Source organism: Folsomia candida, unplaced genomic scaffold, assembly GCF_002217175.1.
Source record: "Folsomia candida strain VU population unplaced genomic scaffold, ASM221717v1 Fcan01_Sc002, whole genome shotgun sequence".
NCBI lineage: Eukaryota > Metazoa > Arthropoda > Collembola > Entomobryomorpha > Isotomidae > Folsomia > Folsomia candida.
In genome coordinates this window covers 12,585,788-12,599,971 of record NW_019091194.1, presented here as the reverse complement: position 1 = coordinate 12,599,971, position 14,184 = coordinate 12,585,788, and the positions used below count along the sequence as shown (strand labels likewise).

At 38.5% G+C, this 14,184-nt stretch overlaps 4 protein-coding genes and 1 long non-coding RNA gene across 5 annotated transcripts; 2 read left to right on the top strand and 3 right to left on the bottom strand.

The window, feature by feature from the left end:
* The first annotated feature begins 95 nt into the window (after positions 1–95).
* On the top strand, positions 96–4,576 carry LOC110843459 (probable serine/threonine-protein kinase DDB_G0282963). The gene is made up of 3 exons (XM_022089424.2): positions 96–531; positions 1,069–3,723; positions 3,820–4,576. The coding sequence occupies exons 1-3, from the start codon at positions 435–437 to the stop codon at positions 4,368–4,370; spliced, it is 3,303 nt and encodes a 1,100-aa protein (XP_021945116.2). The 5' UTR covers positions 96–434; the 3' UTR covers positions 4,371–4,576.
* Positions 4,393–5,515, bottom strand: LOC110843163 (glutathione S-transferase). The gene is made up of 4 exons (XM_022089109.2): positions 5,299–5,515; positions 5,150–5,222; positions 4,967–5,061; positions 4,393–4,857 (listed from the first exon to the last, which is right to left on the bottom strand). Exons 1-4 carry the CDS (start codon positions 5,432–5,434, stop codon positions 4,544–4,546), a joined length of 618 nt encoding a protein of 205 aa, XP_021944801.1. The 5' UTR covers positions 5,435–5,515; the 3' UTR covers positions 4,393–4,543.
* A 355-nt stretch (positions 5,516–5,870) lies between these two features.
* Positions 5,871–7,514, top strand: LOC118434705. Its single transcript, XR_004834192.1, has 2 exons — positions 5,871–5,952; positions 6,114–7,514. It is a non-coding gene; the product is annotated as an uncharacterized LOC118434705 (long non-coding RNA).
* Positions 7,311–8,862, bottom strand: LOC110843009 (ras-related protein Rab-18-B). The gene is made up of 6 exons (XM_022088911.2): positions 8,589–8,862; positions 8,404–8,519; positions 8,203–8,326; positions 8,052–8,124; positions 7,898–7,985; positions 7,311–7,797 (listed from the first exon to the last, which is right to left on the bottom strand). Exons 1-6 carry the CDS (start codon positions 8,654–8,656, stop codon positions 7,661–7,663), a joined length of 606 nt encoding a protein of 201 aa, XP_021944603.1. The 5' UTR covers positions 8,657–8,862; the 3' UTR covers positions 7,311–7,660.
* LOC118434704 (cilia- and flagella-associated protein 161-like) lies at positions 8,722–12,577 on the bottom strand. The gene is made up of 8 exons (XM_035848824.1): positions 12,428–12,577; positions 12,267–12,356; positions 11,675–12,181; positions 11,285–11,593; positions 10,058–11,156; positions 9,882–9,971; positions 9,566–9,819; positions 8,722–9,486 (listed from the first exon to the last, which is right to left on the bottom strand). Exons 1-5 carry the CDS (start codon positions 12,536–12,538, stop codon positions 10,770–10,772), a joined length of 1,404 nt encoding a protein of 467 aa, XP_035704717.1. The 5' UTR covers positions 12,539–12,577; the 3' UTR covers positions 8,722–9,486; positions 9,566–9,819; positions 9,882–9,971; positions 10,058–10,769.
* Positions 12,578–14,184: the final 1,607 nt, after the last annotated feature.

Genomic DNA, 14,184 nt, shown 5'->3' with positions numbered 1-14,184 from the left:
CACATTCAAAATAATAAGATACACGGTTGAACTATTTTCCTTTTGTGAGATTTTGTGATGACGTATCCAACGGAGTAAATCTTTAATGATTGAGTGAGCACCACACTATAATATGCACTTTTAAAAATATTCAAGATTTACACTAAAATGCAGCCTCAGTCATCAATAGCATCGGAGACCGTGCACATTGTATTGAGTTTGTCGATACGTTTAAGAGCTGAAGAAGAATAAAGTATGATTGGAATCTTCTGCAAAGTTTTCCCGTTCGACTTTTAACGGTGTTGCAAAAAGTGTCTGAAGTGTCGAGGGTTGTTCGGACAGGCAAGAAATGCTTGCAATAGGACGTGTTGGAATTTTTGACGCAAAGACACCGCTCAAAAAGTTTTTGATAATTTTTACCAGTTTAAATTAGATTCCAGTGAACAGCTTTGAAGATGATGCGTTCTAGTTTTTTGCAAACTAGGTCATTTTTGCTCGTCTTTACAGCGTTTTGTATGACTCTTGGTGGAAAAGCAGATTCTCAACTAATAGGTAACACACGTTTATTATTACATACTAATACATATATGTCACTACTAGACATCAGATTGATGAATACGCATTACTAGATAATTTTTGTGAAAAAAATTGCAAATAATATTTATGATTGATTTCTATATTCTGAGCAGCAATAATAACGAGTTTATAAAATGATTTATTATTTCCTGTGACCATTCTTGGTCATCGATGCATAAAATTTAACACAATTTTATTACATAACGAACGATATCATAAAATCTGTACGAGGGTTGTCGATTTTTAAGTCTCAAACTATTTTTTAAGTCTTAAAAGTCGCAGATTTAAAATGGAACTTGTGAATCAATTTCATGCTCAATAAGCGCTAAATTTCTGGCAAAAGTCATGGCACATCGTATGCGTACGCATGATAGTGTGAAGATGATTTGCAAGATTCACTTTACAGGAGTAGCAGTAAATAGGGGTAACCTTACTCTAGAACAATTTTTTTTCTCATCTCATGTTCATACGATCTCAGACACTGCGACTAATTTTTCGCCTCGGTCATTTCAGCAAATTCCAACCCCTCGAATTCACCCCACCCTTCTTCGCAATTGTCGTTGAGCAAAAGCGATCCTCTTACTGGTAGCACGACATCCTCCTCTGACTTCTCATCCAACTCGCGTTTTTCGACGCTTCTGCGTAAAATAAGTCTTTACAACGACTCCCAAGTGATTACTCAACTGACTCCTCAAAGTGGGACATCTAATTTGCATAAGCTACTGCAAAAACTAAAAAGGCTCGCATCTGCAGGTGGAATCCCAGCCAATACTAATCCTCATAATGAAACGACACATGTTAGGACGAAAGTTGTGTCAGGAAAACTACTTGGAATGAATAAAATTGCGTCAAGCATTCCTGTCTTCATCACGAACAATACCAGACTTAAACGACAACTTGAAGGGATATTTCATGTCAGAGGGAAAGGCAAGACATCATCAGCTCCGACAACCACTACCACAACCAGTCGTCCAAATTCACCATATAATTTGACGACACACAAAACTTCTTTGACACATTCTTCCTCATTGTTGCCACCACTTCCCAAACGCAGAAGGATCCGCTACAACAGGCCCCCACAGAACGGAGAAGGCTTGACCAAGCGGCTAGGTCTGCCAGTCGGGATTGGTCACGGGAGCGATAACACAACAAACAACAACAATGGTGCAATTATCGAATCTATTTCTACTAATAGTAACCCAAAAAAAGAAATTGGCCAAACCAAATATCGCCACAAAAAGAAGGAAGATGACAAAATAACCAGTGTTTCTAATTTCCACTCAACAAAATCAAACACACGTAATGAGGAGGCAGAGGTAGAAGATTTGGATGATGTCCCACTCTCACCCAATGAAAAAGGGAAACGCAATTTCACCGTTGAAATTGTTGAAATCGCGAGGAAAACGGTAATTAAGGAGAACAATAAAAATTCTGGTAAAGCTTTCCGCCCTTATTTCACCACGTCTACTGCTGCACCAACTGATAAGAAATCGTCAGTTGATGATGTTCAGAGCAATACAAATTCAAATATTGGTCAAGGTAATAACAAGAGGTTATTTAACCCAAATCTAAAAATACAAATTAAACCGTTTCGACCGAGACTTGGAATTTTTTCGAAACCCAACATACAAACTGATAGTGCTGGATTGGCAAGTCAACAGCCTCAACAAAGGAAACCACTCAGTATTGCTAATCTCCCCTCTGTGAAGTACAAGTCTATTCTGAACAATAATAATAATTATGACTTGATTACAAGTTCTACAACTGCTCATCCAATCTCATCTTATCCAATCTCATCTTCTAACCCTGTATATGAAAATACGCATACGAACACTCCGCTAATAAGAGCAAGTAACAAACCGGAGGCAGTGGAAGTCCAAGTTAGCTACCAAGATCAAATCCCTTACAATGAGAGAGATATAGATGAAAATGATTTTAAAGCATTTTTAGATGGGCATGATACTTTCGGAGCAAAGGGCAGTTTCAAGCATTTCGTGTCACGAAATGTTACGGGGCACATACCAAACCAGGATAACACCAAGAAAACCGCCGAAAAGATAAGTTCTCATCGCAGGTCACGTTCAAGAGGTGCAAACAACAATGACATAGAAGTGGAGAAAGTAACAGTAAAGCAACAGCCGACACATCAAAATAATCCGAAGGCTACAGTATACACAGCCACGGGCATCCCTGTGGTCGCCACGGATGAGGAAGACAAGTCAATTTATCAGTACTCGGGAATGGCTAGAAATGAAAAGGACAAACCACATCACTTTCCAAAACTTCCAAAATCAACTTTAGACGCGTTATATCAGCAAGGTCACCCCGCCATTGCGAAGGCACCTCCAGGTCCTCTTTATAAGGGGCACCCACTTGCAGAACCCTATGGAACTGCTGCTGCGAGGGAAGAAAATGAGGATTACAATCCATTTCAAGCTAATCCACTGGTTGATGAACCGCCTTTGAAATATGATCCGGAATCGGACAGATTTTATGGAAATCCAGTTCCTGACAAGGACAAGTTAGCGCAGTCCAATCGTCCTGAACCATCTCAAGTTCAAATAGAAAATGACGATCGAGGGCCCGAGTATCAGGAAGAGGATCGGCAGCAGAGAAGACCTCAACAGCAAGAACAGCAAGAACAACGACCACCACTCCCAGATCGACAAAAAGATGATAATGATAATAATGACAATGATGATAACAAATTGTACTACGAACGAGTCTACGAACCTCCAGAGGATGACTACAATGAACGACAAATCGAAAAAGAAGCAGACAGCTTTATTAAAGATTTTGTTAGTTTGGATAATAATTTCCAACCTCTCCCACGACCTTCTGCTGATGAGGAAAATTTCAAGGGTCTAATTGCTCCTGAAGCTCAGGAGGACATTGATTACGATGAGCGTCGGTTTGAACGTGATAACAATGGAAATCGAGATAATGACCGAGATGGGGACGATGGGCAGAGTACGACTCGACGTAGCAATCGTGACAATGGGAGGGGAACGAGTTCTGATAATCCAAATAATGATGATGATGGACACGACGACGATTATTCGGATGACGAAGGCGGTTATGAAAGACCAGAGGACGAATTTGACCAATCGTACGTAGATGCGTTGAAGCAATTTGACGACGAAATAAAAAAGATTCAGGATAATGAGAGTAAGTGAAATATGCATTTAGATTATTTTTACATTAAAATCAAACACTGGGTTTGTATACAAATATTTGTCAAATTATTTTTAAACATGATTAAAGAGAACGGGATTACAACGGATGCAAATATCCCACCTCCAACCAGTACTAGTCCTCAAGCTTTAGTGATCACATCCCCAGGACCGTCCGTGTCGTACCAACAGCAGCGGAATGCACCACCTCCTCCCGATTATCAAGTGACCACACCCACGCACCATCACCAAGATGATGCTGAGGATGACACTAACAATGAGAATGAAGAACAAGAAGAACAACAACAGCATCAACGACGCCCCGCTCCCGACGGGAGGAAAGTCGACGGAGAGGATGAGGAGGAGGAAGTGAATCAACGGAATAATAATCAAAATGAGGAGACGACCCCAACATCCAGGGAAGAAGAGGAAGAAAAAGAGGGCGATGATGATGGGAGGGCAAAGGATGCCGATGAAAGTCAACATGTGAAAATTAATAAAGTTGTCGAGGTAAAGGCTGATGGGCTAAAAGAGGACAGATCAGGAAACTTGGATGAAGATATTAGTCGAATTGAGGAAGAATTTCGAAGACCACCACAACGTAGTTTTTCTACACAACATCCGAATGTGCGTTATAAATAATGCAAGCTTTTTTTAGATCAAATTTTACATATTGCATATACCTTTTATTTTACTTGCATGAACACAAAGAATCTTGAGAAATAGTTAGTATGTAAGTAGGAATGGACATTATGCACATATATTTTTCAATGTTCTGAAATATTTGTTTGTTCTTTGTATTCAAACAATAATAATTAAAATTGTGTCACTGGTCTTTTTTCAATCCACTCCTTAATACCTGGCAAACCAAGAATTTTCTTTTGATGTGCGAGAAGATTAGTGTAGTTTTGTATTTCAGTGAATTCCAAAAAGGCCGATAACCACTCCGTCATGAACCCAATATATATGTCAGCATAGGTCACATCCTTGCCAACAAGCACACCAGTTCCATTGTCCTTAAGAATGTCATCAAACTTTTTCCACGCTTTAGGGAGGACAGTCTCCTTAAGATTCTTTTTCAACTCGGCTTTTTTCGTCTCATCTTCCTCCCTAAAAAGCTTGGTCACCTCTGTTAAAATCACAAAAACGTACCAGTTATATATAAAACCAAGACTTAAACGTACTAGCACTAGCAAAGCCAAATGTCTTTACAAACATAATTATCCAAGAAACTTTACCTGTTCTTACATCAACCATAGCATCAATATATTCATTGCACTTGGCAGTTTGGAACTCGTCCGATCCAGCCATATTGAACTTGTTTCCCAAGTATCTAAATAAATACATAATTACATGTTGTCATAATGAGTACAATTACAATGTGTTTCATCCATCCAGATATTCTCATTATTATTTCATACCTGAAGATGGTCAATGATTGAGAAAGCTGTTTTCCGTCTTCTTCCAGCACTGGCATTACATTCCACGGCATTTCTATCGGTTAAAAAAGACCAAAATTATGAGTGCATGAACTCATAAAATATGTGTACGGAATATAATTTGTACTTACGAGGCTTCAAGTTTGGCCAATCTTCTCGTGCGACTCGAACATCTTCAAACGGTACATTTTTATAGTGGAAGAGAAGCCGAATTGGCTCGGCCAGAGCTTTGACATCGAAATATGTCAGTTTATACGTAGGTGCCATTTTAATTCTGGAGTGAAAAACTTTTGATGGATATGTGTGACAAGAGAGAGAGAGAGTGATCAAATGTCTGACTTGTTGCTGGGAACGCTCACATTTATATAACACCGTAAACAGAGTGTATATCAGTATGTGATGACCTTGTGAGTTACCACAAACCGATATTAGCAATTACAACGACCTTGTCACATAGGCACATCATATGAACCGGTTGAAAAACGTTGAAAGCAAATACATATACACTTTTTACGGGGATTTGCAAGTCATGATATTGTACAAGTAAGTACATACATATTGGGTACATATTATTGTGGGAGTGTATAATGAACAATTTGTATTTTACGTCATAAAGGAACTTGCTAGAACATTTTTCAGTTGTTACATGCATTATATGAGCCATTCATTCATATAATTATTGATTAGTTTTCAACGTTTTCATATCACAGTCACGCGGAATACTCTGCATACACAACTACTTAATTAACTACTTAATTAACTAGACATGACTTTTAGATACTTTGGTGAGTCATCTTTGGTATGTATTCATAAATTTTGCATTCCCCAAAAGCATTACATCGAAGCTATTGCTACGTCAAATTTAAGTTCGGAAGACAATTATTTTTTTTAATATCCTGAAGTCTTCATGACCCTTTTGATTGACTTCTTGTGCATTCTGTTCAAGTCTCAATAATTTTGTATGTGGATCTGGACCGAGCGGAGATGCGGCCGGATTTGCGGGGCGTGAGCAAGCCCCGCACGCCCATCGGATCATCCTCCCGGAATTAGACCGAGAAGTGGGCAGAGATGCTGGTGAAGGGTGGACGCGAAACCACAGACCGAGTCTGCATTGGTGCCTCTGTCGCAAAATCGCCCATTGCACTTAGTTTGCTCCATTCGTATTCCTCTCCATTGACAGGACGCCGTACGGCACAAAACACGTCTCGGGTCATGTGGGGATCATCCACAGACGGCCCTCAATAATTATCAGCTATTACTGGGAGAAATTCGGAAAATTGCAATAGATCGTCATAATAGGTGTCCATCGAAATGCTGGATCGCTTGGATGGTCCTTTCCATCGCTTGGATGGTCCTTTCCTTGGATGGTCCTTTCCATGGTAAAAAAGCGCCAGGATTTTTCTGCAATCACTTTCTTTATTTTACATACGATTCTGACTGATAAAGTTGCGCTGGATGAGAAAGGCAAAAAATGATTGTAATTTTGTACATAAAAAGTCGTATTATGCAAGCATTGCGTATCAGTCAAATTTTATATGTAACGTTGAAAATATGGACCCATGCATGAATCTCAGTGAATTTATTTTCCTAGGTCAAATTAAAATATATACATAATACATACATGAAACTTGTATAATTTGATGAGAAAGGGATGAGAAATACTCATTACAAGTCTTCTTTCTCTGAATACAAACTGTGGAAAATGAAACTGGCCTGCTGCCTGTGGGCAAATACATAGAAATCTCAGATTCGACAGAGTGCTTTCTGGACGTCGTTTTGAGAAGCCCAATATCCTGGCAAATAAAGAGCAACTGACATGAGCCATACTGAAAACCGTTTCGAAAAACGGGGCTCATGCCCATGAGGTTCGAAGCTGTTTGGCATGCTCGTGAAGAACTGATGCAATTATGCCGTCTGATATTTGCTTAATAACGTTATGCCAGCCTCTAAACACCACCGGATATCTCAATATTACACTAAATATTTTCTACAAAGGTTACTTTGGTACTGTTTAATATGTAATGAAATTGCCAACCTTCAGTCAAGAAACTAAATTCGCTGAGAATTTCATTAGGAGAAAGGAATGAAAATGTCTTCAACTTGATTTTCAAATAAATAAAATGCGTGCTCTCTGATAAAATTATTAGTTTGAAAATTATTTATTTTTCTTTCGAAATTTACAGTAAAATGCAGTATTTAAAACGATAATATAGTGTACATAGGTGTATCAGACTATCAGGTTGAAACATTATAATGAAATGACTTAATGATACTAGACTTTTTTAGCAAACACATGCAAATTCTATATTTTACGCGATTCTTTTGCACTCACTCACACACCTTAAAATTTAAAATAGTTCTGTGAATAAAGTACTTTTTACTTCATTCTATGCGTTGCGCTTAATATCTATACGTATGTTAACAATTTTTTACTGGTTTCGCTTCAGATAAAAATGTTAAAACTATTTTAGATGTGCATGCCAAAATACAAAGTCAACAATTGCACCACGATGCTCCGGCTTCAGTTTCCGAATGTTCTTGAAGTGAAAAACCAGTCCTATGGTCGGATTCCCATAATCCTGGAGTCTGGATAATTTTTTGCACTAGCTCTTCGAACGCACACATTACACCTAATAATTAAATTCAAAATAAAGCAATTAAATCGAAATTTAAAAAGATATCCGCCACACAGATAGTCCAAACAACTTGGATTTTAAATTTTTATTATACCTTCTTTAGATTTTGCACTAGCTTCAATAAATAGCATCGAATGACGCCTAGCAAATTGTAACCCCTCTTCTCTGGTCACGGTCCGGTCCTAATATACACAAGGTATTAAATGAGAATGTCCTTTTATTGTAAACTATAATTATGTAATATGTACCTTATCAATTTTGTTGCCCACAAGCATTTTAACTATGTTTGACTTCGTCGCGTACGTATTCAATTCCTGGAGCCTGTTTTGTAAAAAGTCAGGTTTTATAAGAGTAATAGTAATATGCAAATAAAAAGATAAGAATAACTTGTGCACATACCAAGGGTCCAATCTCTCAAACGATGCTCGGGAAGAAACGTCATAAACTAAAATAGCGCCCTGTGCCCCTCTGTAATATGACGGTGTTAACGTTCGGAAACGTTCTTGTCCTGCTGTGTCCCACACTAGGAACATTCGAAAACGAATAAGTAAGTTTTGTGCCTACATATCTGTACTAAAAAATAAATCTCACTGTACTAACCTGCCAACTTCACAAGATTTCCGTCGATGTCTATCGTTTTAACTTTAAAATCCACCCCGATCGTTGCGGCTTGGTTATCTGGGTCAAAAATATCGTCCGTGAAGCGCAATAACAAACTGAAAATAAATACATTTAATTTAAACACATTAAACTGATGCATCTAAACTTATGGAAGTAAAGTTTACCTGCTTTTTCCGACCCCACTTTGGCCAATTATAAGAATTTTGAGGGTGGTCAGGATATCGTCCGACATGGTTTGTAGTATTATTCTTCACCTCGGCCAATTTGCTAAATGATTTGTAGTAATTTGTACTTTTGTTAAATATCACTTTTTGTTTTGCACTACTGTGCAGTGTGGCGTAGTGTACACTTTAATCTCTAGTGTTAAATGAAATTGTTTATTGCAGCTGAAATTTTGCAAGGTTATTGTAGTGCCACTTGTTTGTGGGATACGGGATTGCGATGAAGACCGTTTTAGCAATGAATACATACGTGGTGGTAAGGTGATGGGGAGATGCAAGACGCAATTTGATATGTAGGTTCTCATGGAGTTTTCGCACAGAGATGACTCATGGTTCACAGTATGTGTAACACACAAAAGCGTTAGTATTTTGCTAGTAAGTAATTGATGACATCGTCATGCACGATGCCACGTGTGTGAAAATTTACGTGCTTAATGTACAAAGGTTCCAAGCGGGATAACTTCCAGATAGTTTTTAACTCGCACACATTTACTCTTGCGAAATGGATAGCCATTTTAATACTTACTGTTTATGGAAATTACAAAGTTCTGATTTCTGTGTACGAAGGAAGACATAGACAGACAAAGGATCACTTTGTCAAGGTAAAACGATGGGTCCAGGAGGGAGACAAACTTCGAAATCTGGTTTTTTGGGCAGACAGGGTGGTCTCTTATTCTTGTTGCAAGTTTTATACTTAATGTACTTGGCGTTGACAATTAGGGGACCGCTGTTGACTCCGAGGACAATGTTAGGATTTGCATCCACAGGAATGGTGGGTCGAGATCTTCTCTTGTCAATTGCCAAAGGAGATCGATAAAGAGATATTTGCTTCCGGGTTTTTCTTAAAATAAAATGATTATTTCTGATTTGGCATGCTCATCATTTCATAATATTAATATTATATAGTGCATCAAACCTACGTTTTCATAAAGTCGTTAAAATTTTCTCGGTAGACAGAGTTGATGTCACGATAGTGAGACGGTTGTAAGCATCTCTCTGCTCCACTTCTGATTCGAATCTTAACTCGTTCAGGATCTGGGGGTAATTCTCCAATGCAAACTTTAAAAGGGAGATTTGGCGAAATGTCGAAACCAGGAAAGTCGTCACAAACAAAGGGTACTTTAGCTGGGGCGTCACTGGGTATATTTACACAGGTTCCGCAAATTGAGTCACCCTATAGAACTTACATTTTGAGGTTTTTTTCTTTAAAGAACCCATTAATACAATTTTTAATACCTTGATTAGATCAGGTTTCATACGAGTGCCTTGGGAATTGCATGATGAGCTGAAATCTAGTTCACGTTTGGGACATGGGTTTGTCTTCACCTTTGGTGACATTGTCATCAATATTTTGATATGAATAAGCAATTGAACATAGTTTAATTATTACTGAATGCTAATTTTGAACAAACCAGTCCCACTTGTTGAGCTAGCGTCGGCAGATCTCTGATGCCCGTATAACGTCCTTCTGGTCTCAATGGGAGTGCCGTGAAATGGTCCAAACTCTCAACTTCTTTCCCGACGCCACGAAACTGCTTGGGCCCCACCCCGCAAGGATTGTCCAGTTTCGGACGACAGATACATCGGAAGCTTGGGCCCCATTTTTTACAAAAGAAGTCTCTGGTGTAGTCAATTCGAGGGTTACGCATGGGTTTTACTGGACATCCTTGCCGTCGCAATTCTGCAACTTCGGGATAATTTGGAGGAACAAATCCTGAGCCAACAAGCATTATAGAATGATTTATAAATTTAATTTGTTACAAAACAATTTTCTTGTCAGAATTTACTGTATTGGTCCAAAGCACTATTGACATTAGCTGGCACTAGGAAATTATCTAGGGAATATTTTGAAGGAGAATAATTTCATATCTCCATAACATCGAATTATTTTACTCCACCAAGCACCCCCTCTCCCCCAAAGGGCAGAAACCTTGATCGCGACAAGCATGTGTGTAACGCCGATTCGAATCAATGAGATAAAAAGGGGTGATTGGCCATGACGGCTGTTCATTTAACAAATATTTTTAATAAGCAAGTTCCTACATGCATGCATATGACAATATGTTGAATTGAGTGATTTTTTCAATATACCAATTGCCACCAATTGAGTATAATAGGAAATTATTACATAAGGAGGCGTTTAAATGGTGAATAAATTGCATTAGGACTTTCAGCTTTAGGGTCTGGCTCAATACACTCGCATTTATCACAAGGTACATCTTCAGTTTGTTTTGGAGGCTTGGTCATTGGTGCATTGCAACAGTCGGTGTCTCCACAATTCCATTTCTGATTTGGAAAGTTCGGATCATTGTCTTGCACCATGTAACTCCAAGCATTAGGTTGCGGTCCTGTAGCTGGATCGTATGGACGAAGACCACCTCTTGACTTTAATGTCATCTGCGACATCGCAGCGTCCAATTCCTCATTGCGTTTTCCCATTGGACAACATTGCGCTTGGTATTGCATGGCATTACAATTTCCTTCATCCTCATCCAAGTTATCTTCCTCCTCCTGTAAAAACGACGCATGCATACGTACTATACGTAAATATGTTCATATTCATGCACCTATGTGTAGCTTCTTGAGGATGAAAAATTGTTGAGGCAAATATGGATAATAACGTATGAATTTATATTTACCTTCTGTCGAGCCAGGTCTTCCAGCTTGCCACTTTCTGCAGCAGATCGATTTATGGCATTTATATTAATTTTTGCCGAAAATTCTGCTTGTTTCTCGAAATCTTTGTCACATGGGTCCTTCACTTTCGGCAATCCACGATCTGTGTCAAAGTACCAAATGTTCTCAAAGCCTGGCCGCTTTACTCGATCCAGTTTCGTGTCCAGTGTCACTTCCAGCTCGTTTCCAAAATACGTCATGACTGGGAAGTTTGGTTCCAAGGATAGATTGTGCCCACTGCCATTATGCTTAAGCAGCAGCGGAGTTTTCAGCTATAAGCAAGATACTTTTGTGACCATAATGGTGAAAGATATTTAAGGGTATACGAATTAAAAAATAAACATTTTCCTTACACGAATTGGCACACCCAGTTCCATCCGAAGCTTGGCGTCTTCATCCAGTGGATGTGCACACCACAAAGTCTCGGTTACCGTTAGATCAGAAAATCTGACCTTTGGTTTTGCAGAGTGCGTGGCCGCAGAATGCAGTCGAATTCCAGGAGCCGAAAACAAATACAGCGGAAAATGTTGAGTATCGAATGCTCTTATGCGAAAGACGTCTCCATACTGAATCACTTGGCCAACATGTGTAGGACAATCTGGATGCTCAATTATGAAAGAATTCCTCACAACTGGATACAACAAAGTCGATGCGGAAATTATGCTGTCGGTGTTGAGATACGGTGCATGATCAATACTCGTCGGAGGTACTGCTGCACTTAAGATGAGATGAGAAAGTTTGCAGTAGTTTCTTTTGAACGGGTAGACCTCAGAAGCCAGTTTACACGATGGACCTGGAGAAACAATCTGAATTTTGTCGCCGTAGTGAAGGTATCCATCAGCTTGTGGGGTAAGTTCCACCTGCATACATTTGTGATGTGCAGGGAGTTTAATTATAAAGTATGACATTGAAATCAATCAAATCAATGTTATAATTTACACACACCGGTTTCAGAAGTAAATCGACCATTGTCTGAGTTCGTTGAATTATTAAATCGCCGCATTCTCTTTTCCGGAGAAAATCGTTGCGTTTTAGCTGAAGATAATGAATATTTAGAATGTGGTTTGCTGAGAAATGTGGTCACTACGTCATAGCAAAACACTTACCGTGTTTCGAACAGTTTCTTCATACCAGTTACCGATATAAGTTTCTGGATTGAAAAGGTTTTTTCCAGGTTTCGTGATGTGAGGCAGATCATCATAATATGCGTTGTCCATAATGAAATCCTGCTCCGATGATTTCTGGATTAGATATAATTCCTGTAAGTGCAAAATTCAATATACTTTCATCAATTATCGCTGAATTATTCTGTAGCAAGAGACAAATATATCGTTGTCCGGTAACTACACAGAAAGACATTTCATTTTCTGCAAATTTTTGCCAGTGGCAAGTACCCACTACTAGCAACTAGTAGTAGTACATAGTTGTTTTAGGGTCATTAAATCGACTCAAAAATGTTAGCAATTTTTGTTCATATTTACACTTAAAGGGATAGTTAACTATTTCGAAAATTTAAAGGATTTTTCTCATACTAACTTGTAGGGTTGCCGCGGGTAACAGGTCGGGTACCCGTTACCCGCATACCCGCACAATTCTTGCGGGTACCCGTTATCTGCGGGTAGCGACAGCTACCCGCACGGGTAACGGGTAGTTCAGTTTTTATTTAATTTTCGAATTAGTTCACAAAGAAAGGTAGCAACAGGTTAGTTCATTTACCAACAGAAGCGTCAATTTATTATTTATCTATTTCAAAATTTCCCGTTTTCCAGCAACTAGGGTTTATAGCGTGTGTGTCTTTTCGGAATCTACAGTAGCCTACTTCAGTCTCAAATGCTTTTCAAGTCCCGAAAATGCGGAGAAATTATTGTTTCTCAAGCATACTTTGCCTGCTCTAAAACAGTAACAATTTAACTTGTGTGTGTTTATGTGTATGTATTTATGTAAGACTAACGATATTTTAATTTATACTTTAAAGGTGAAAAACTTGAATCCGATTTGAAGCAAAAATGTTATTTATAGACAATTTTGTAATTAAAACTTCATTTAAATCTAAATTTCAAAAAATCAAACTATAGATTGAACCTTTTTTCAAGCTACACCAAGATTGTCTAGCTAATATATTAACTAGTTAAAATTATGAATCGCGTGATACTTTCCGTTGAATGTCCACTTTAAAGAAAAATATTGGCGCAAAGTTCTATTCTTAAGTAAATGTTCAGCAACCTTTTCCTCCACTGGACGAAAACCATGGTGGTCCTTGAACTCTGCCCTCAATAGCTGTCTTTAAACGGGCTATTTAAGGGAAAGATAAGTGATAATTCCTGATTTTTGGCTTGATTTTTTGATATAATTTGTTAAGAAATCCCGACGTAGTTTGAAGGTTCCATTGCTAATCAAAAAGGTTGGTTTCAGAAATACTAGTGACATTCCCATAGCAAATTATGGCATGCGTTACTTGCGTAGTATTATCTCAAACTACCACGATTGCTTGACATTAAGTATCTAGGTAACGCTTGGCTCTTTTAACGGTTGCGACAAATGGTGGAGTTACAAAAAAAATATTCATTTTTAATTTCGTTGGTACTTCTCCCATAGTCCAAAGTACCAACGACTTTGACCCTTAATAACTTTTCAAAGGGCAGACATAGAGACTTAATTCTGAAAGATGAAATCATCGTAATTTTTAGATTGATTTTTTAAGCTCAAAATCTCGAGGGTATTATGTTTTATAGTAAACTTGAAATTTCCAATGTGCAGCCTTTATTTAGCCCGAGTCAGGCGTTCGGTCAAAACTATTTACTGGTGGAATGGCATATTTTTGAAAAAATCTGTGTGGATTAGGCCCTACGGTCTCACCCGTTGT